We start from the raw sequence: 24,461 nt of genomic DNA on the forward strand, positions 1-24,461 counted from the left end.
TTTTACTCCTTGTGAATTTGGTTCCTTTTCCTCATTCTTAGAATCAACAATTATTTGTCTACTGTTATACGGAAATGAAGGCAGAAAAGACCACAGTGGCCCCTGCCCCCGCTCTTCCAGCACAATGAGATGAAACCCCTGGGGTGGGCGAGGCCCCTCCCCTGCACCCCTAAGAGGAGCCTGGTCCACCTGTGGAGAGCTCCGCCATGTGCCCTTGGCATGCCTAAATGTGTGCCTTCTCCTCAGCACCCTGGAACTCTTGCACCCTTCATTACGAACAGAAAGCTTTCCTGGGTCTTGCTTTCACACACTGGGGACGAGGCCCCAGGAGGTTGGGGGGGGACACCTTTCCCCATTTCCTCAACCGCTTCTCTCAGAGGATGGCGAGAGTGACCTGCAGAAGATGTGGCGGGGAGGTGCCGCTCACCTGTGTGCAGCGAGAGGTGTCGGGACAGGGTCTGCTGTCGGCCAAACACTTTCCCACACACGTCACAGGGGAAAAGCTGGTCGTTGAACTTCCAGGATGGCAATCCGTTTCCCGCCTCCAGGACGATCTTTTCTGTTTCTGGCCAAGAGAACAAAGAATCATGAGGAAGGAACAGGGCCACAGGAAAGCACTTCATTTTAGTCATCGCTGAGGACCGGCCCCAAAGGATGCGGCTGGCGGGTGGCTGCAATCAAGACCTGTAGCTGCTCCTCATGCTCATTTCCTGTCACTGAGGAGGCCACTCGTGAAGGCTGAGGTGGCAGCCAATGAGTTCTAACTGTCGAGTCTACAGCTGACCCAATCCTCGAGTGACTGACAGCACTGTGCCCGGTATACTGTAGATACTCAATAAATACTTTCTGAATGAAAAATCCAACTGCATACTAAAATTCCAGAAATGTCAACGCTTGCCTCAAGATACTACATAAAGTCTTCTAAATCTCAAGATTCCAATGCAAAAATCAACAATCCAGTCCCTTGAAAGGAAATACTCATACGGCCCTTTATGGAGAAAAGTTTTGCCCTATGTTCTGGGTTGGGCCAGGAATTTGGATTAAGCAGACTCAGTGATGACCACCGTGTATTGTTCCACCCAAGATTATCTCGTGCAAGGGTGCACTACTGTTTCTAGAATAGTCTCTGACATTTGGGAAGCTGGTGAGTGACCTGCACATTAATGAAAAATAAGTGAACATGAAAACTTCTCATCTTAAAACAGTTTTTCTTTTTTCCTAATCATCTGTAGGTTTACCTTTAATTTTCCTATCCATACTTCTCAATGAACTGATTATACAAACATCCCTTCTGTAGCAATCCAAGGAGACAGGACACAGTGCCAATAAGAGGTAAGGGGACACGTAAAGGGGACACTCATCCTTGGTCTCATTTTGAAGAGCAGGACCCTGAGTTACTGTCTTGTCCTTCACCTCAGTTCTTGTGAATCTTAACGCATAGAATCGCAGCATAGAACCGAACACCACAGGGCGGTAAGTAACTGTCGGGAAGAACTTTTCATAAGACCCAAGCGATGGAAATGCTCAGACCACAGGTCAGAGGCAATGGCAGATAAAAAGCAGCCTATTTCACACCGTTTGGCTAAAACGGCTTCCCAAATACACTCTTCCACCTGTATTTGGATAACGGGATCGATTTTCTTTTGAATGAAGACTTGCCAGATAGTGTCATCTAAGGAAAGAAGAAACAAATAGGAACCTGTGTTTGGAGAGGGGCGTGGGGTGGTGAAACTAGAATCCTGTTTGCTGGAGGCACCTGCCAGCAACCCCGGCACTGATAAAATACACTTATTGATTTATCTGTGTTTGTTAAAACTCAGCTTTCTGGGCCTCGGGGAGAAGGGCTGGTCTTATTAAAGCAGGAACGTGGAACTAAAAACTTCTGAAAAGCAAGAGGTGGGATTGTGGGGAAGGGAAGGCAAAAAGGGAGGGTCAGGCCAGCTGAACCTCTGAAGGCAGGAACCACTCTCAGACGCTGTCCCGGAGCCCAAGCAGTGGGCGTTCCAGCCACACGTCCCGGAGAGAGTGCCTTTTAAGTGTGCAATGAAAACAGCACTTCACAGGAGGATGACAGCAATGATTATCAGGAGAGGTCAAGAGGGTACAGGGTCCTTGAAAACTTTCACAGCAAGAATGAATTCATTGGGTCACAGACCCAACAAGTGGGTGCAATTAAAAATAATGAAGTCTCTTAATAATTTTTTCAAGTATTCGTCATGCACTTGGAGAAGCTGAAGCATCCTAGAAGTCCATCCCCTTCATGGCCTTAGAAAACGATGACATCCGTGAAGCTCAGTGTGAGGCCAGCAGGAATCCTGGGGCGGGCGCTCCGGACGGGTCACCTCAGTTCTGCACTAGGCCCCAAGCCTTGTCCAGGGGCCACTCCCATCCCCTCTGACGTCTGCATGTACACACCAAGTCTGCTTCCCTTCCCCATGTAGGAAGGGGCCATCGACCCCGTCCCAGAACGTGACCTTAGATCTCCTCTGGCTGGGCCGAGGGTCGAGGGGCCGTGGGAAGAGGGCTTTGGCAACACAGCCCTGAAGGGAAGCCCCCTCCTCCTGCCACATTCTCCCACATTTCCCCCCAGACGAACGTGAGGACCTCGGAATCATTTTTGATGTCTCCCCTTCCTTCCTTCAACACATCCAGTCATCAAAAGCTGCCCATCTCACCTCAAAGATCTTTCTAGAACCCCTCTACCTTAGTCAAGTCACCATCTCTCACCAAGATTGTTGCAAAGCCCTCCACAACAGCTTCCCGGCGAGGGAGTCTCTCCGGCTTCCCGCAGCCCCTCCTCACCTGGCAGGCTCTTCCCGAGGCACGAGTCTGACCGTGCCCAAGTTCTCCGAGGCCAAACTCCTGCCTGTGGCTTCTGAGGGTCCTCACCGTCCCACACGGGCCTCCTCCCATCAGCCAGGTGGCCGGACTGGGAACCAACGATTCCCCTGTAAGCCGTCGATGCTTTTGGATCAACTCTTCCTCCACCACCACTTACTCCCCACACCAGGCTGACTCCTCAAGGCCTCTCTCAGATTCCATCTCCTCACGCAGTTTTCTCCGGCTCCCTAGAATCGCCTTCCCCTTCTCTATCCCTAAGGCTTCTATGAACCTCTATGAACGCTTCCATTACACACCTTGCCTATTTGTTTACATAATGCTATATTTGGATACCGAGTGCCCCCCACAGGCCCATGAGGTAAAGGCTCAGTCCCCAGCTCAGGTCACTACTGAGAGGCGACGGAACCTTCAGGAGGTGGGGCCTAGTGGAGGGCATTTAGGCCACAGGGATCATGACCTCTAAGGGGATATGGGAACCCCAGCCCCTCTGTTCCCCGCAGCCATGCACTGAGTAGGGTGCTTCCCTCTGCACTCCCTTCCATGATAGGCTCCGTCACCACGGGCCCAGGGACACAGAGCCAACTGACCAAGGACTGGAACCTCTGAAACTGTGAGCCAAAAGAAACCTTACCTCTTTTTAAGTTGATTATTTCAAGCATTTTGCTACAATAACGGAAAGCAGACTAACACAACTCATATATCATCTACGCATGTCTATCTATCTCTATATAAATATACTGTAAGGCACACAGCACGGATCAACATGCCACAGAGCACCATATGTATATGTTCACTGGTCTACCCTCCCTGGTAGACCGTCAAGTCATCGGGGGACGGTGCTCTGTGTGATTTATCTGTGCAACCTCAGCATCAGCGTAGCACTTGATACATTATCAGTGCTTAGTATATATTTGTTTAATAAATGGATGACTGAATGAAAGGATCCAAGAGAGGCAGGGAATAAATATTACTCTTATTTTACAGTAGGCACGACTGGGAACTTATTAGCATTAATTAAGCTCTTTCACCAATTCAGGGTGAAATATAAACCCACCTGCCTTCCAAACACATTTTAACTCTACTCAAGAGATGTGCTTTTATGATTCTATTAGTGGAAAGGTTTGCAGTCCTGTGCCATAGTCCCAAAGGGGTTATATCCTTATTTCTTCCCAACAGCATCAAGCCACAGGCTGACTTTCTTTAAGAGAGTCTCTCAGGCAGACACTGATTACTGGTTAACCCCATTGGGGTTAACCTTACTCAACTTTCCTTCTTCCTGCCCTCTCCCACTATAAAGGCAGCTGGGGCAGCCATGTGCTGAAGTACTGGCCAATGAAAAGGCTGAAGCCTGCTTTTCTGATAAAGGGAAAAGGGTGTTGGTCATCTTCTCTCTTTTTCCTGCCTTGACCACAGATGAAATGCCTGGGATTGTGGCAGCCACTCTGTGAATATGAGGCATGAGGATAAGAACCAACTGCCAGGATGGAGGAAAGGAAAGACGGAAATGCTCAGGGTCCTTGATGGCATTTCTCTGTAGCTGAATGAAGGCCAGCAATCACCAACCTCTGGACTTTTTGCTTTATGAGGAAAATAAGTCCCTGTTTGTATCAGCCACAGTTAGTTGGCTGATGTTCTCAACTTAAAACCCGTCCTGTGGTAACTCTTGGTCTTAGGACTTTGGATGCCAGGTGCCAGCTTTTGACAAGCTTTCTTCCCAAACCCCAGCACTCTTTGAAAAACTCTCCATATTCGCTGTCAGCAGCAATGTGTGCAGCCAGCCAAACACATTTCCATCTGCATTATCTTCTTTTGTTCTGCTTAAAAAAACTTATAACCTTCTTTTAGATCATTAAGGAATGTGTTTTGTGACAATTTTTTACTGACACATAATATACAAAACGGAAAAGTGTACATGTCAGCAATTGAGTTTGAATCAGTTCCAAAGTTCCCAAAACAGCTTAGAATATAGGTATTTTTAAAAAATTGGATCTTCTTCATTTCCATTCCCATACCCCTTAGTATTTGTTTCAGTAATTTAAGAAGTAGCAGTGAATGTCTACATAAGATCTTCAGTTATTTTAGAAAAAAATACTTGCCTAATGATATATATATTTTTTATTCAGAGTCTCATAGGACTTTGTTCCCTTAATTTTCTTTTCATACACTACTCTGATCCCTGAAATATCATAACTTACATCCATTAACTCCTTGTTATTTGGTGTTATGCAATCAGATGTTTTTTCTCTTCTATTTTCCCACCTTGAACATCATTTGGGTCATTTTTTTGTCTTTGGTGGTGCTGAGGATTGAACCCAGGGGCTCACACATGCTGAGCACATGCCCAACCACGGAACTACACCCCTGGCTAAGTTTTTATTCTCAACGAAGCAGAGAGGTGTGCAGGAGCAAGCTCTTTTATCCCTGTAGTGCAGTTGGAAAAACAGGAGCAAAGTGTTAGGGAAACCATCTTGGCGGCTACAGGGGTTACGCAATCGCTTAGTTCTTCCTGCTTAAAGTAAACTGAGGCCCCTTGTTCGTAATGAAGAGGTCTAACTGGTGTGATGGACTATGCTTCTTAAAACCTAGGGATCCCAGGGCACACGCCTCGTTTCATGTACAGGTCCTGGGAAGACGAACCCAGTCAGTATTTCTCCAAAAGCTTCCATGAAATACAGTCAGCTGGTAGTATTGGGGAGGCAGCTCTATCAAACTCTGCTTGACAGGACATCAGATCAAGTAAGGACCTGATATCTTCAAATTCAACTCCATTTCATGAGGACAAAATGAAGCAATCCTTTCTAAGACCCCTCCCACTCCGGGTCACCCTACAATATGCATAGGGTTGGGAACAGTCTCCATGGCAGGTAACTAAGTCTCTAGCTAGAACCTTAAAGATCATCTTGTTCAATGGTCTCTTTTTACACAAAAGTGAAAGTGAGTTGAGAGAGCTTAAGTAATTGCCCCAGGTCACCAGGCTAGTGTCAGAGCAGAGACCAACCCACAATTCTCATTTAAGCTCCTCCAAGCCATAAGAAATCAATGCCAATGTCTACAAGAAACAAGGGATTTTTCTTCTGTTGTTGGCTCTGAGTTGAAGAGTCGGCTCTTCTTGGTTACAAGGGCAGGTGTACAGATCTGACAACACTTCCCAGATGCTGGGGTTTCCTGCCATTTTTTTTCTTGTAAGGGTCAGCCTAAGATATTTCCAGGCAGAGAGAAGTTAGAACCTATGTCAAAAATTAGAATAAAGACAGACCAAGGGCAAGATTGGTATGGTTTTGGTCTGGTAAGGCCCTCCCAAGTCTCATGGGTACAGAGGTGGGGCTTTTAGATAATGATTGGATCATAAGGGTTCTGATCTCATTCAGTGGATTAATCCACCTAATTAATGAATTAGCTGGATTAATCCACTGATAGCTGAATGGACTGCTGGTGGGGGCACAGTGAGACCTAGTTGGAGGAAGTAGGTCACTGGGAGCATGCCCTAGAGGGTTTATACTTGACCCTGTTCCCAGTCGCCACAAGCTGACAGCTTTCCTCCTCCAGGCCCTTCCGCCATGATGTTTCTGCCTTGGAGCAGCTGACCATGGACTGAATCTTCTGAAGTCATGAGCCAAAATAAACTCTTCTTCCTCTGAGCCATTCTTGTCAGGTAATTTGGTCAGAGTGAGGAGAAGCTGACTAACACAAAGATCCAATAGGAACATCCTAAAAACCAGTCCCTCTGAGTGAACTGGTTATTAAGGAAGAGCGTTCCCTTGGGCCTCTCACTGCCATCTGGGGAGGATTTTGGGTAATAAATAAATAAACAAACATGGACAAATGACAAAATTTCAAAAACCAAATATCAAAAACCAGGGCCCAAAGGAAAGGGCTTTAGTTTGCTTCCCTTCAATCTGCATAACCTTCTGCCCTGTATCTGGTGCCCTGTGTGTCTTTGCTGGAGCATTTTACTGTGTGAGGAGATCCCTACTTTCCCTGACAAAAATAATCCTCTCCAAGAACCATCTCCCAACCTGGTTTTGGCAAGAGAAATGCTGAGAGAGGAGGCTTTATTTGGGTAAAGCTGTAAGTAAAAGACTGGCCAAAATATGACCTCAACTCATAAATAACTATCTACATCTACTGAAGCCACGTCAGCTGGTCACTGAAGAAGCGGCTCTGGGGCCGCCTGGGTCTTCCACTGTGAAATAAGGTATCTTGATCTTTTATTTCTTTCATCATCAAGGCTGGCAAGTTTTGAGGCATAACTTAAACTGAAATTCTGCAGTCCTCCATGCTCCTGGAGAGATGAGCCTGTCAGGTCATTTCCCAGGCAGGACACGTGGTTTCTAGCTAGGCCTATTCCAACAGACCCTCTGCTTTGGTCTCACGCACTCCGCTCTGCCTCTGCTTAAAACAAGCTTCTGCCTTTTGAGGGCTGCTTATGAAGTGAAAAGTCAGCTGTGATGTATGCCTCTTCGGGGTTTTTCTTCAATTAGTGCTTGCAGTTTTGTATCTCTTTATAAACAATTTTGAGGCGTCATTTCAACTTAGGGTAACTTGCCAACATCTGCCCTTTTAGCTCAGATCTATCTTGTAGCATCAGGGCCATTTGGGGACTGCATCCACGTTGCAGATGTCCCACCATTTCACTGATCACTAGTGACCCTGCACAGATCCAGAGGTGCTGCTCGTGGCAGGTCCTAAGAGAACTATTATTAGTCTCCTATGATCACCTCTCTGCAGGTCTTGGAGTAACTGGTTTTCCCCTCAAGGATCAATTCAAACACAAGTACAGGATTTTCTGCTGGTCAAGGTGTGATCCAACCAACTAGTAACAGAGCACAATTGAGCAACAGTTTCTGTCAATCTGTGGCCAATTAAAACACACTGGGTGGAGATTGCTACACATGGAAGAGTTCATAGCCTTGCACTTCCTTGTTCTCCTTTCTAACTTTAATGCTGAACTACTCTACTTTGGCTCTTACATTACTACTTTTGGAAGGCATGTGCACAGGTCTTGGGAAGATGAAATCCATCAAGCCCATCTCCAAAAATTTCCATGAAAAAAAACCCACCTGGTCGAATAGGGTAGGAAGTTCTATCAAACTCTACCAGACAGGATATTAGATCAAGTAGAGGACCCGGCGCTCTTCAAACCCAACCCTTTGATTTCATGAGGACGAAAGGGAAGCATGAACCAAGACCCTCCCCACCCCAAGGGGCCCTCTGATACACATAGGTTGGGAACAGTCTCCATGGCAGGTAAGTCTCCATCCTGCCTCAATCCTTAGTTCAAGGAGAAACTTAAAGATCATTCTGTTCAGTCGTCTCTTTGTATATATAAGGAAAGTGAGGGTGAGAGAACTCAGGTAACTCCCCCAGGTAACCTGGTGAGTGGCTGGGAGAGCAGAGACCAAACCACAGTCACTTCCAAGCTCTTCCAAGACACGAGAAATCAATGCCAACGTCTTCTACAAACTTTGTGCAACTGGTTCTTAGCATGCAGCTGCAAAGCTGGATGGCATTTTATTATTGAGTGCTGGGCAACTGTTCGATGCAATAAATAGTTACTGACTGACTTGAAATCTGTTAAGATGGTAAAGAACTGTGCGTTTTCTATGTCTGTTCTTTTACACTGGTCATTTAAAATCAACTGAAGGAAGACTTTGGTATAGAAAATGACGGGGGCCAGGTACCTCTAATTCCAGTGAGGCAGTCACATAGAACTTGAGCACCACAGGGAACTTCTCTAAGCAACCAAACAGAAAGTCACTGCCATAATCTAGACCTCTATAGAACTTAAAAAAAAAAAATCATGCATGAAAAGTTGGACGTTGCTTCTACATTTTTCCTTTTACTTGTATTTCAAGATCAGTGTTTCCTCAATAAATGCTTCTTGAATAAATGAGAAAGTCACAACTCTAAGATCACTTCTGTTGTACTAAATGGCAAGTGGATTTTACACTGTGACATGGAGGCAAGCTGAAAATATTGATTCAGGACTCACATCTCAAGGCCTCTGGCTATTATCCCTTGAGTTACAAAGACCACTGACCATCTCTCTTCTTAAGGGTGATGATAGAATTTAAAGTCTCGGCAAATTCCTTCAGCATGTCTCTCAATATGGAGCACATTTGTAAATCTCTGGTTGAAAATCAACAGGCCCAGGAGTTGGGTCGTTTCTTTTTGTGTGTTTCTGGCAGATACTGATGATTACTTACTTGATATCCAAGAAAATTACACTTTTTTTCTTTTTTAAAGGTGGCTATGTGCCCAGTTGCCAACACACACTTTCTTTGTCGACTTCCACTTCTGTTACGGGCAGGCCATGAGGCAGTTCTGGACAGTGAGATGCAGGCAGGTGTCAACTGGGCAGAGAGTTTCTCTGACACCCTCACCCGCCAAGCCCCAAAAGACCATCTTGTAAGAAAACTTTTGCCTTTGACTCGGCTCTTCCCCTCATAGGCCTGGAGGGGCAGCACCTTCCAGCCATGAAGATGGAAGACCATTGATAAGGGCGGAAGAGCAGAAAATAGGAAGCTGGTCCTGAAAGTGTTCCTGAGACGGGGCACCAGCCTCATAGTGCCTGATTCTGATTTCCTTGTTATGTGAGAAAAAACGGATTCTCATTTGGTGGTTAAGCTAAACTAATTCTGACAGATAAAGATCCATTTAGGAAGTTTACTCTCATTATGCAAAACAGTATTGGAGTTTGTTAACAGTCCATTAAGGAGACAATGCCCACTGACAACAATGGCTGTCATATAGGAAGGACTCACCATTGTGCTAGGCACCGCTAGGCATTTTCCACATTATATTTAACCTTATAACAGCCCCAAGCCTTTGGCATTATCATTAGCATTCCCATTTGACAAAAATTAAAAAAAAAAAAAAAAAAGAAGAAGAAAACAGAAAGATTACCGGGCTCAGGGTGGTTACACTTAACCACTCATTACATCATACTCTAAGACCAAAAAGGAAAATCTAAATCTATTTCACCAGAAAAATCATCTGTTACAATCAGTGTTTTTCCACTTTAAATTTTCCTATATGCACCAACCGTAAAGAAGAAGCATCTATGATCATACAAATTTACAAGGGGCTTTATTGGGGTAACCCATATACTTCCTCCAGGGGCTGTGTGGAGAGAGAACGGCGCCTGTCAGTCCCTGTCTCTTCTCTGCTACCTTCCTCTTCTCCCGCCTCTTCCTGGTCTCCATGTCTGGGTGGGTTGCTGCATGCTACAGTTTGGATGTTAAATGTCTCCAAGGCCCTGGTATTGAAAGATTAGACTCCAGCTGCTTGTTGCTAGTGAAAACTTTAAGAGGTGGAGCCTGGTGGGAGGTCCTGTGGTCATCAGGGTCGTGTCCTGGAAGGACTCCAGCCCCTCCTCTTCCTCTGTTTCACTTCTCGGCCTTGAGGTGAGTGGCTCTGCTCTGCCAAGTGCTCTGGTCACGATGTGTCCCCGCCAGAGGCCTACAAGCAATAGGGCTGCCTGGTCATGGACAGGAACCTCAAAACCGTGAGCTGAAAGAAAACTTTGCACTTCATAAACTGATTATCTCATGTATTTGTTATAGCAATGGAGAGTTAACATACCACATATTAAAAAGCTGAGCACCATTTATGTCAAGTTTAATAAAAACACCTTTTTCAGGTCAGTTTTCATTGGCCCCAGAAAAAGACTCTATGGTGACTGTTTTTTCAACTCTTATCTTTTTTCTTTCTTTTTTTGGTATCAGGGAATGAACCCAGGAGTGCTTAATCACTGAGCTACATCCCCAGCCCTTTTTGCCTCACTAAGTTGCTGAGGCTGGCTTTGAACTCACAGTCCTGCCTCCTGAGGTGCTGGGCTTTCAGGAGTGCGACACCACGCCTGGCTTTTCAACACTTTTTGGAGAAGAACAAGAACAAGTATTCAAGTGTGGAGCTACCCCAAGACTGTATTAGGGGACAGAGAATCTTTAAATCCAAACATTTTCTTCTACAATTTACAAAAATAAAGTATGGGAACATATGAGACCATTTTGAGGGAAAACATCATTATTTGGTAAAATAGGAGAATTCTTTTTTTTCTTGCTTATTATTAAACCAGAGATACTCAATATGTATTTATTGACCAAAAGAGGGAATGAATAGAAATGCGAACCACCATGATTTAAAAGAAATTAACCTTGCTCGGTTGAGGGTGTAGCTCAATGACAGAACACTTGCCTACCATGTCCCAGGTCTCAGGTTCCATCCCCAACACTGCAGCATCAACAAAAACAAGCAAAAATAACGTTCTATCATACTTGAAAAGGCTAGGGATATGGTTCAGTGGTAGAGTGCCTGTCTAGCATGAGCGAGGCCCTGGGATTGATGCCCTGCACCGCACCCTACCCAAATTAAACAAATCAAATACTCTAAAATTTGAAAATTCAGATTTTCTAAAATACTTTCTATAATACCAAAATTTTAAAGTCCATTTATTCCCCAGATTATGTTATGTGCTGTGCACATCACACCGAGGGAGTAGCTTTAAATATTTAATATGCTTCTATTTAAAATTCATGTCACTGTCATTGCCAAATATTATTCAAGTAAGCCTCTAGAGGTCCTGTAGTTCTCCTTGCTAAGACTGGAGTCCACTGGCATTCTCAATTATTTGAGGCTTCTTTTCTTATGGACAAGCCTTGATCATATCAACCATTCCTTTAAAGATTTCTAAATTTCCTTAAAGCCCTTATCAGCTCCCAGACACGGCAATATTCTTGCGACTACATCTAGTTTCAAATTTTCTGTGCTCCTCTTCTCTCTCTGCTCCTAACCTACTGAATTCTATATTAATAGAAAATAGAACCACTCTATTTTGCCTTTCTCCTGACCTTGGGTTTTAGCACATTATAAAATTTATGTTAGTTGATGGCAGATTTAACATTTGAAAGCAACGCTGACCACATGTTTTTCTCCTTGACTCAGAAATGCTGTTTATTTGATTATGCAGAGTTACATGTTTTTATAGGGTGGGAATTTCTGTTTTGGCTTAATTATTTTAACCCTGGTGGGTATCAACAGAAATAAGATTGGGGAATACTTGGTGCCTTCATCCCTTTGGGTATAGGCCTGAGGCTCATAAACAACAGAAATGTATTCCTCATAGCCCTGAAGGTTGGGAAGTCCAAAATCAAGGTGCTGGCAGATCCAGTGTCTAGGGAAGGCCTGCTCCCTTAGACACAGCCATCTTCTCACGCTGACCTCACAGGGCAGAAGCAGCCAGGGACCTTTCTTGGGCCTCTCTTATGAGGGCATTTATCCCAATCATGAAAGCTTAAGGCCATGGCCCAAACACCTCGAAAGGGCCCTTCCTTCTAATTTCATCATTTTGGGGGTGAGGATTTTAGAGTATTTATTTTGGAAGGACACAAACATTTAGATCACAGCACCTTGCTAGCAGGGAGAGCAGGGAGAGCAGGGAAGAGACTGTTAGTATTTTCCTATGGAAGTATGACATAATGATTGGCAGCAGTCATAATTGGTTACTCCTAATAAGTAGTAACAAAGTTGGCAAACATTTTATTTTTTTTACATGAGGAAAATAAGCCATCTGTATAATTCAATCACCAGTAATTTAAATATCCACATGTTTTCTTTAATGAAGGAGAAAGCTATGGCTATGGATGTGGTTGAAACAGGAATTATACGGATGAGTAGGTAAGATTTACTTAGCATTTATTTTGTTCTGGGCACTATGCTATGCTAAGGCTATCTGATTTCATTTAATTCTCATAATAACACATAAAGGTTGGTCTCATTTTATAGAGATAAAAAAAAAAAACACATCTCAGAATGATGAAGGAAGTAGCCTACTCTCACATAGCTGGTGAACCCAGCATGCCCAAATGACTCCACAGCTTCCTAGGTGTGACATGGGGCATGTCATCCTCTTGTGAAGGCCCTTTCATCTCTGTATCAAAGAAGGAAAAGACTGGTAGCTGCTGACCTCAGATTCATATAGGCTGGTGACCTCATTCGAACCTGGCGCTAAAAAGGCCAATGTCATGTGTTATCTTTTTCTCTTTCCTAGGTGGCTAAATGTCCTTGTTGAAGAATGAAATGGAGTTTGCATGTGGAAGATGTGATGTAAATCTAATCTTACTCCAAAAGCATATCCCATTAATAAGAAGTCTGAAGAACCACACTTGTATATGAAAGTTAGGGCCTTACCATTATCAACATAAATAAATGAAAAATCTAAGCTACTTCTATTTAATCATTTCGGGATTGGGAAAGAGTAAGAAATTGATTTTTGGCTCACTCCAAAAATGTAACTATCCAACACCCTAGGGATATTTTGAAGTAATAGATAATTCTCTGTGATACAACTCCAAAGTTGCTGAGCAAATGCAGGAGAAATAGATATGTTTTAAAAAGGCATTTTCCTCCCATTTCAATTTTCAAATTGAGAATGAAATCAAATAACTTAAATATGAATGTCAATGCAAAAGTTTGATTATAGATCGAATCACAGAGAGATCAAATAATAAATTCAGAAATATAAAGGGACTACCTTTTTCCCAGGGTGGAAGTGCCCTGTGTTCGTGTGTGCATGTGTGTGTGTGTGTGTGTGTGTGCGCGTGTGCTTGTGTGTATTTGTGTGTGCATGTGTGTGTGTTCTTCCACGCTCTAACTTGGTTCTCTTTGAAAGTATCTTTTCCTATCTTCTCTCTTTACATAGATTTCAAATATAAAAAGCAATAAATATTTGTTGATTCGATTAAAATATCACCAGATAGAGGCAGAAGAGATGCATGCCTGTGTAAGTCAATGTGAATCACGTCTGCACAGATAAGGCTGCGAAGTCCTGGCTTGTTTGCATTGAGTCACTTCCCACCCCTTAACAGAAATCCACTTCCTCTGGCTTTGAAGGGGAAGGTTCAACATTCTTTGGAGACCTACCCTCTTTGTGTCATCATCAGTGCTCCCAGGGAGCACTGGGAAGAAGAAGGTGCATTGCTTTTCTAGATTCTAGAGAATTCTGGGTGTGAACAAGCTCACTGCTTGCCTGAGGTCGTACGGTGAGATCCAGGTTGGGGGTGACTCAGTGTTGGCTCCCACTTCAGTTCATCCCTTCAGCGCAGGCTGAAGTTCAGGTCCATAATCACACTACACACTTCAAGCTTTGCATAACTCATCAGTCTTCAAACTGCACCGTATCATGAAGCATGCACTACAGTGGACAACAGATGTCACCATGAGCATCTTATTTTCTGCTCTTTCCTAGATTTGGCATGTGCATATTTGTAACCTTAATGTTGCCTGAACAAAGAGTTTTGCATTTAATATTAAAGCGGGAACTCACAAATACTTGTCTTGAGTTGGAACACTGCCACATTCTCATTTCGACAGTGTATGGGTGCTTTTTTAGCATAAGAATTTGCCTCGAGGTCCTGTCGGTGTCTTCTGAGCGGCAAATGTGGTCACGTTCTAATCGTATAGGAGATAACGTCAGGGGAAGCTCCTAGAGATATCTACATGTCTCATTTGAAAAGCACATACAGACCCAACACCTGCCAGGACCAACGGAAAAACTTTGTACCTGTCAAGACTCAATTAGTGGAGCTATTTCTACTATTGAGGAAACTAGTAACATCCACAGCAACACTGAATAACACCAAATTACAAATACTGGCCTGGCATGGAACCATGGAGCCGTGGGTTAAATAGTGAGTCTTCAAAGATGACTGTCACACACCGGCACAATGATTTCCTCTTCCACAGTGAAGGTTTTGCCAAATTGGCAAATGATCATACCTAGACTAGGATATTAACCACACTTACTACCCAGCAATGTTGAAGTCACAGTCAGCAGCCCATGGAGGGTGACTTAGCCTGCTCCTGTCTGACTGCACTGACTTACAAAGATGTCACCACATCACTCAGACACTGGGATAATGATACATGCATGAAGCTAATCTTTTTTTAAGCCAATCTTTTTTTTCTTTTAGCCAATTTCTTTTTTTTTTTTTTTCCTTAAGTGACAGAATGTGAAAGAGCTAAATGATGTGGGGGGTAAAGTTTAAACTTATAAATTTTTTCTGAAATTCTTTGCTGCATCTGTTTGGTGAAAGCAGAGGATCTTATCTAAGGCTTCTAATTCCCTTTGAATATATAATTTGGAAACATTTGCTTAATAAATCATATATAAATATGTAAAGAATTGAGTGTTGACTCTTGCCACTCATATATTTGGCCATAGAATTTAACAGTCCTGCCTCTATGTTAAGATGCAAAGGTCTATTGGATGCAGTAAGCAGTTCCGATGTGATTCCATTGAGCCACTCCTTGGGCCTGCAGTGTCTACCCTATGGAAAGCGTGTGAATGTCCTCCACATTCTGCAAACGGAGAAGGATGAAACCTTTTGATTCCACAGGGAACGACTCACCACTCAGAACCATGGAGGGCAGAGACTCACTTCATTTCCCCTTGTCAATGAGGAGTGTGAAAAGAAGTTTTTCCCTCTTTTAAGTGGAGATTGGTTTTAAGAATAAATCTTCCTAAAATAAATATCAATATGTGCAGATATTGAATAGGTAGGATAGTCAGATAGTAAGACATAGGTAGGCCGTCAGGGCAATGGCCCTGAACGGACTGCTTTGTAGAAATGTTCCAAACATTCCAAATAGTCCAACCACCAAAACCCTTTGACCCAGAGAAGTGGAAAAAGGGAAGGCAGAATGGACCTGGGTCCAGTCTATAGTCCTCTGGGTTACAGAGATTTTCAAACTCAACAGCAAAAAGGTACCAACCAGAATATCCACAGGCCTTACCACATCACCATTCAGACACCTAATTATCAGAAAGGGACCAACAGCTTCAGCATTCTTCTGATGCCTGATGAGCATGAATACTAAGCAACACTCCTATCCTGCAGCCATACAGGCCCCTAGACCAGCACACTTCTCTGGAAACCCTCTATTGGAACCCCTCTCACTTGGGGTAAACTGTGTTTCTTTTTGTCTTGAATAAAGCTTACTCCTTTGCACTCAGTCTCCATTGTCTATGGATTTCATTCTTTGAGTTCGCAAGAGGAGAACCCAGAAAGGAATCACTGGTGGTCTGCTGATGAGTGGTAATACTAGCAGGTGTGACCTGCTGCGGAGCTGAGAGACTGTCATACAAATGGGCCCTGCCCACCATGATGGGAACAGCAGAAAATCTGGTTTCAATATGTTCTTACTTGTTTGTGTATAAAATATCTCTGGAACGATGCACACAAAACTCATGTTTGGGGATGGCTGGGTGAAGGAACAAGGAGCAGGGAACTAGTGGTGTGGGAGAAGGGTGGGAGGGAGAACCTATTTGGTCACTTACAAACTGAGTTTCTAACCATTTCTGAAAATTTGGTGTCATCCCTATTTATTCTCTTAACACCTGCGCCAGAAATAAGGGGACAACAACAATAAAATTCACCGAGTGCTAATGATGCGCCAAGAACTCTGTTAAGTGCCTGATATATCATTTGCTTCTTCTGACAACCTGTGGGTAGGTGCTACCTCCCTTTCAAACACACCTCACTGAACCACACACACTGTCCAGAGGTGTGTCCACTGGTGCATCCTCCCCAGGTTGTTCCACATCAGAGGCAATGAGTTACATTTTATAAAGAACATTGACCTCTTAAGGCCACTTTTCTGAGTCACACAATTCCGGGACTACATCTGCAATTATTATTGGTCAACAGAATTCTAGCGTGATCTAATATCCCCAAACAAAAACCGGAGGTTCCCACAAACAACACACAGCAGGTTCAAATCAGAATCGTGAGTTTCTTTGAGTTGGATAAAAGACATTCCACAGAGCAGAGTGTAAGTGCAGATCTTGCTCTTAGAGGTAAACTCTTTACCTTTAGGTGAAATTATTTTAGAAAGCTTCACAGTGACCTCTGCAACTGCTCCTTCCACTGCTCTGATATAGTAACAGTCAGAGGACCATCCTCCTGGTGATTGACAGCTGCTCACCCGCGCTTGCCTGAGACTCAGACCTGAGACTCAGGTTTGCGAATCTCTGAACTTTAAAGATGAGGCCCAGCCTCACCCTGCCAGATGCAGCCCTCCAGAAAAAGGACTTGTTTATCTTTCCTCTTTGCTTTGGAGCTTCTTTGCCAATGTAAGGCCATCAGTCCTTGTTCCCACCTGTTTCTTCCAGGACTCTTATTTCCTATATTCATTGTTTTAAAAAAGAGAGCAGAAAAGAGTGGAATTTTTCTTCTTTTGTTTGGAGAAACCCAAACTCTAAAGCTTGCTTCTTTAAGTCCTTGAATAAATTTTTAAGCATTTTCCTGGGATAGTTGGCTTCTATGGTCTAAGTAGAAATAATTTATTCTGCAAATTTGCATTGTATTGTTGTTAAACCCACACTCCCTCTGAGCATTTACAATTTTAGCCAGCCTAGGAAAGATTTTTTTGATGCCAGTCAGTGTAAATAACATTCATTTTCAAATGATTGCATGGAATGGTTTTCTTTATCATTTTCTGTTGATAATAATATGAATTGCTATCATAAACAGGTCACTATCATTCTCTCCCACTGAATTTATGATTAGATGGATGCAGAATCATTCTACTAAATTTGATGTACTAAGGACCAAAAAGACTTGGAGAAAGTGTGTTTTTTTTTTGGGGGGGGGTATGCTTTTAATATCTCAACATTACGATTTTGCTGAAGTCTTTTGACAACCACCTTTTGGTAAGTTAGACAGCCCTGTATTAATTTTAAATTTGCCTTGAGAGACATTTTGGGAAGAAAACCAAGACAAAAGTTTGTGTACGGGAGTGCAGCTGTCCCCACTAACTTCATGTCCACATCAGAGTCTGCTACAACCCACAGAAAATATCTCCTCCATTCAAACAGACATGGCGAGCCTTTCTAGCACCGTACATGCAGGTGAGATACTGGCCTGCTGTCAAATTTCACATTGACAAAAAGTATGTAATGACCTAACCACAAACATGCGTGCTTTAAAAGAGGCCCAAACTGTTCTCGTCAATGCATGATCTTCTCTACATGTGTGTGCATGTATGCTTGCAGCTTTACAGATGTTCTGACATTTAGTCTTGACGCTTCTACCAGCTGATGAGGCAGACTTTCCGGGAAGGATATCTGCCACGTGGTGCTGACACCTGAAATACTCAAAAAGGTAAGACAGCTACTGCCATTTGTAGATCATTTTATCGAGCTGTAATTTTCCCACTACGAGTTTTAAATGTCTTTACAGAGGAATAGAGAAAGAATTATCGCGAGTTTCATGAACTTTCTTGGAGCAGAACAGAACTTGCTGGCATTTGTGCAGAAAGGGACAAATGTGAGGTGATGTTATCTACAGGTGACAAAGCAGATGCTGCAGACCTTGCCTATGCTGAGTTCCTAGCTTGTCCACCATGTGGCTCTGAGCTCAGAGGCTGGCAGCCCAGGGGCTGAAAAGCTGGCACAATCCCTCATCACTCCAAGTTGGCGTTAGTTTCAATTTCAGATTGAATCTCATATTTTGATACTTTCTTAAAGGACTGGGGGAGTGGTGGCTATGATACAAACTCAGGTTAAAGTAACAAATTATTGATTTAAAGACCAAATGACATCTATATGCTTAATACGTGAAGGGTCAAATGGGCAGATATTGAACCCTCGAGTCAGATGCAGGAAGTCCCGAGGGGATATGGCTGGATCTCAGGTGTGCGGGCTGTGTTGGCTCACTTTCTGGGTATTTTATGTATACGTTACACCATTATTCCATTAATCCACCCCAACTCTCAGAGTCAGGTATTATTATTTATTATTATTATTATTGGAGATTTACAAATGAAGGAGTCCAGGCAGAGTCACCGGTTCAGAATTAACATTATAGAGTGAAATAACAGACCACTGCAGACACTGAACTCCATCCTGACCAAAGGCCATCTGGAATTATTAACCAGCCTTCAAGTTCCTGACCTTGAATTAACCTAAACAAGATACCTGAGGCAGAGACAGCTCTAGCTGTCATAGCTGTCCTCCAGCACCCACGCTTCTCTCCTTCCTTTAATAAAGGAACCCCTGGGTTTTAGCTGGGCACACAGATGGCCAACAAAGCCCTGCTGGCCAGCATAGTATCCCTGACAAGAGCCAGGAGTGGCCAAGTTCTAGACAAGAGGACAACGAGAAGTAATGTGTACATCCTCTAGGTTACATTCTTAAAAGGGGAGTATGCCCTCGCGTTCCTGCTATACAGGATGTAGATGTGATGGCGAGAGCCAAAGCAGCCATATTATACCATGAAATAGAGGCTGTAAGGAAACACTGGCAGAAGGAGCTTAAACACCCTGGAGACATGTGGACTTCTAAATAAAAGAAATAAACTTCCACCTTATTGAAGCCACTGCTACTTGGGCTTCTGACAGCTACCAAACTCTTATAATTAACATATATAATAATTTATCATTTAAAGTGTGCTCGGTCAGTTTTTAGGGTGTAAAGGGTATCACAGTTTCCTGGCTGTTTTGTTGTTGTATCTATTTTTTGCAGTGCTGGGGATGGGACTCAGGACCTTGTGCATGTCAGGCAAGAGCTCTACCACTGCACTGCACCCGAGCCCACCCAGATGTTTCTACTCAAACAAGAACCAATGTGAATAGAGCAATAAATAACCAAACCTGGGCTAGAAACCTGAGAAATTTCCACAGGTGAGTTTTTTACGCACAGTTGGAACCATATCATTTAATTTGTATATCTGCTCGTGGAGTCTCAGGTTCTAAAAAGTGCCCTTTATGTACATCTGCCAACACTTGATGTGGGATTTCTCAACCTCAGCGCTATAGATATACATTTTGGATTTAGGGCCTGACCTGTGGAGTATGGGATGTTTTATGGTATTCCCAGTTTCTACCTACGAGATGCCAGTAGAACCTTCTCCCTAATTAAGCAATTAAAAATAACACCAGACCCTGCCAAATGTCCATGGGGCACAGAGGCTCCCGGTTGGGAACCATCCACCTAAGGTTGTAAGTTGTGATTTTGAGAAAGAAAAGACTGACTATTCAATCCTAGTAGGGATAGAGACAGGTAGGTCCTTAATGTACTTTTGATGATAGTGGTGCTCTGGTGATTACCAGGGGCAAAGAGCATGAACTGACTCTTATTTTTTAAATGAAGAAGTTCACTGAGCTTTCAATAAGGAAATTCACAGGATAGTAAAAAAGCCATAGGTATCATTCCAAGCACACTTAACTATTCGTCCAACTTCCTCTCTCCAAGATTAAGACGGAAGTAATTGCCTATGTGAAGTTAAAAAAAAAAAATAAAATAAAGAAAAAAGAAAAAGAAAAAAAATCCACTATTTTAGTGTGTGAATAGTGTTCTTTTATAGAAATTCATGAGACGAGAATTTGGCCCTGTCAAAACTGAGACTTGCCCTTTACAATGTCCGTTAGCATTTCCATGTTACTGGCACTATATCTACAGATGTGTAAATATCATATGTTTATAATTTGTGAAAATAATTTGCAGATATTTTCAAATATACAAGCTTTTTTAGCCTCACGAGTCAAATTCTTCTCCCCTGATTCTCCCATTAGCAATGACTCTATTTTGATGAACAGAAGGCTTTCTATATTCCATGAGATCAGCGAATTCCAAGCAAAAATTATTTTGAAAAAAACCTCATTCCTATTATAAAGAGTGTGGAAAAACACTGTAAAAGACACATCAGGCCTGTCACCGGTCCTGAGCTGGGACTCCACAGCAAGGTGAGGAGAAGTCATCAACTTGCATTTCTTTTGAATCACTATACTCATCCCCAGAACCTTTGGCATAATTAATGATTGTCAGGGCGTGGGAAGCCTATCAATTTGATGTTCATTTTCATCAACATAGCAGAAGTAATGCCCCAAGGGTGGGATGGAAATTATATTGTGTTTTAATTGAGAGAATTCTCTCTTTGCTGATTTCTGGAGTGGGTGGAATCCAAGACATAGCTTCTCTTTCAATATATACGTAGGCTTTTAGAAGCTTAGCTGATCGCTGCAATCCATCATTTCCAGCAACCAGAAAACTCCCTTATTTCAGTCTGAATGTTCTGACCATTCATGGAGCGGATGGGGGAGGATCTGCTCTCCATAGGAAGAGATCATTTTAAAAAACAGAAGTCAAAGGCAACACACTGGGCCTTCTGTCCCTTACCTATTACACTGAAAAAGAATGAAAGCTGGACATGGTCACAGCTACCTATATCCAAGAAGGTGCACGACCAAAGACGAGTGTCAGACACTGAGGGCTCTCAGAGCTCAATTAATTGGCTAAATGAAGAATTTTTAAAATGTCCTCTGTCTTTTCCCTCCCACTTAAGTTCACTTCACCATTACTTAAGACTCTGAACAGCAGTTCAGGGACACTGCCCTTCCGTGAGGGTCACTCAAATGTAAAACACCGTTACTTTTTCTTTCTACCAAGATGCAAAGCAGAATATTATCAGACTACCCTGGGAAAGGGTTTGTTCCTTTTGCTTTGTTCATGTTTTGTTCAGTCACAGCTTCCACGGCTGGGTTCAGGAGCCATGTGGCCACCTTAACAGGATGGGCATTTGGATCCACACACCAGTCCACCCAGTGAAAACCTAAGCAGTTGACCCAAAGACGGGGTCTCCAGGCTTCCCTACTGGTCACTCAAATTTCTGGTTGTGACCCACTGGCAGATGATGAAATGAACTGAGTGAGTCTCAACCAGGAATTTTTTTTTTAAAGGATGAAATAAAATAGGATAGATTTAAAAATGCCGGACACCGTTCATGTGTGAAGTTGATTCAGTCCTTTATCTATGTGTCTATGTGCTTTCTTCCCTTCACCTCCCTTTTCTCCCATTTTCTCCCATCATCACCATCTTACCAAATTACCTATTTCTAAATATTCTGCGTCTTCATTAGTACGCACATACAAACAGGTGTATTTGACACTGAATTGTGTCCAAAAAATTGCAAGTCACCGATTCGCACATTGTTCTACTTACTCTGTTCTGACAAAAGGTCTTAAGAGTCCAAGTCTATTGAAACCCAAATCAAATGACAAATTACTTTTCCTAATGCAGATTTAAAAATTCTTCTTTTAGAAATTTTTTCTAATCCCAGTGAACTCAGCAACGTGAATAAAACGAGCTCAAGCTGGTGACCACCAGCAAGAGGGAGAGAAAATCCCGGCTCTGCTAGCCATCAGTGGATCAGAATCGCTCCTAATTTTTCAGTTGCACACATAAAGGCAGTCATGTTGGAATCCAGCTGTTTGCAAAATGATTTAGAAAGTGTCAGGGACATCATGTGCGAGGTACAGAGCTGATGTGGTCATCGTGAGAACGTCAACCACACGGTCCAAACAGACACCTCTCCTACCTTCCTTCTAAGCAGAGAGGAGGTTTTTCAAATGATCAAAGGATTCCTTACGAATTGCTGTAGATGACTCCCCAAGACGCTGAGAACTTCACAGAGCCAGCAATGTCATGTAGCCTGAGCCAACCATGATTTCCCAGGGGTCTAGCTGCAAGTTTACCCCAGTTCCCCAATCAAATGAAAAGGACTTAAATGCATTCACAGGGAGCGGGGCACACACATTCTGGTTGGGTTTTGTATGCACAACAAAACAAATTGAGTTTCTCAAAATGGATGCAGTTTTCTCTAGCCTCATTTCTTTTTGCCATAACTTGTTCGAGTATATGCTTGTGCAACCTTGAAGAGGGGCCACCATCGCTGGGTAGCAATCTGCTCATTTCAGTTAACCATGAATTTCCTTCTTTTAAACTCTGAAGTCTCTCCAGAAAAAATTTCTATCTAAAACAGCAAAACCCTCTTAGAGATTCTGCCCAGGGTGCTCCCACCTACCAAAAGGACAAATGGGCAGGCGTACATACGTGCAGACACAGGGTAGTGAAAATGGACGGAACTGGATCACTCGGAAAGGATGCTCCTCTGTCCATGACCCTCGGCCCTTCACGCACACTGGTATTCTGAATTTCTACGCTTGTATCAGGGCGGAGGAAACTATAATTCACACTCATTCTCTGGCTCAGCACTGAGTAGACAACCTCACAGCTTCCCAGCGAGAAACAGACTACTTTATCACTGAAACTTACCATCTCACTCCCTGTCCCAGCAAACAGCCACTGCATGGCTGAAGAAGAGCACAGAGACAGGACGAGACGAGACCATCACCTACTCTCTGCTGGTGGCTACGACATATTTAAAACATTGAGCTCAATGGATTCATGTAAGGCAAGTCTCAAAAAGTCATTTCCTCAGACATCATGGATAACGACTGAAATACTTTTAAGGGTATTTCAACATCTGAAGATGGGTGGGTGGGAAGGGGTATCTGTAGGCTGTGAGGCTGTCTTGAACTGGCCCTTCAGGGGTTGGGATCAAACTCCTCGGTAACCAGGATTGGAATGGTTTAGTACTTAGGAGATTTTCTGAGCAGGGGTGGCAAAGAAGTTCCATATTAGGCACTACTTCCAGGAGTGAAGCAAAGACAAAGGCTTCCTTCCAAAATGCATATTATGTTCTAGCAAAAACGGTTCTTCTGACCGTCAGTATTGGATGCACATAACAAATATTTAAGGATTCCATTGTAAATAATGGATGTTGTTGTCTTACACGATATAATTTGGTACAACATTTAGAAAATGCCATCATTAGTGGTTTTAGGACTATAAATCCCCTCTTCAGTGGCAGTACTGGCAAAACCCACGCACACAATAGCCTCTAGGCACGTTTTGTTAGCATCTGTTAGAGTAATTTGCAGTTTTATTGGTGAATTCATGGTTCTCTGACATACCTCTTTATAAATAATGCTGGGGCGATTCTTGTGTGAAGCTACATTCATCTTTCTAATGAAGGCATTCCCTTCTCCAGAAGAAATTCTAGATAATGAATTTGTCATTTAAAAAAAAATTCTGATTCCAAGTTCTACAACTTTCTGAGCCTTTGTTGTTGTTATTAGAATGAGTTTTATGGTCTTTTTTTCTACAAGCAAATAACTAGCCATTTTTAACTGATTAAGAAAAAAAGAAAAAACGGAATTTCAACCAAACAAAACAATCCCTCTTTTTAAACTTAATAATAAGGAAAATTAAATGAGAGAAAAATTTGGAAGCTCATCCCACCTCTGGGCCCCTTGGCAACTGCCCCCTTCACCAGAGCACCCTTCCCAGGACTTGCTACCAGACTGGCTTCTGGCAGCTGCTGGAACTGCACCTTCCTGGGGGACTCTCACTGACCACCTGAGATGGCCCCTTTGCAAACTCCCTCTTCACACTGGGGCCTTTGGGAGGTAATTAGAATTAAATGACGTCATGAGTGTGGGTTCCCCATAAGGGCATCAGTGGCTTTATAAGAAAAGGCAAAGAGAGCCAAGCTGAATGCTCGATCCATCTCACCATGTGATGCCCTCCGCCATGTTATGACACATCAAGAAGACCTTCAGCAGATGCCAAGAAGACATTGGTGCCATGCTCCAGCCCTCTAGAACTACAAGCCAAATAAACTTCTACTCTTTATACATTACCCGATCTCAAGTATTTTGTTACAGCAACAGAAAATGAATGAAGACAATGTTAGCTTATCATAGATACATATTTATAT

General features: G+C 43.1%; 1 protein-coding gene across 10 annotated transcripts in view; it reads right to left on the reverse strand.

Moving 5' to 3' along the window:
- Positions 1–24,461, reverse strand: part of ZNF827 (zinc finger protein 827) — a 162,292-nt gene that overhangs the window by 17,682 nt on the left and 120,149 nt on the right. For all 10 annotated transcript variants that reach the window (XM_079154128.1, XM_079154126.1, XM_079154131.1 and 7 more), the window contains exon 9: positions 428–565. In XM_079154128.1, coding sequence (XP_079010254.1) covers positions 428–565 — 138 coding nt within the window. The remainder of the gene's footprint in view (positions 1–427; positions 566–24,461) is intronic.

The sequence above is a fragment of the Sciurus vulgaris genome, assembly GCF_902686455.1.
Source record: "Sciurus vulgaris genome assembly, chromosome: 9".
Classification (NCBI taxonomy): domain Eukaryota; kingdom Metazoa; phylum Chordata; class Mammalia; order Rodentia; family Sciuridae; genus Sciurus; species Sciurus vulgaris.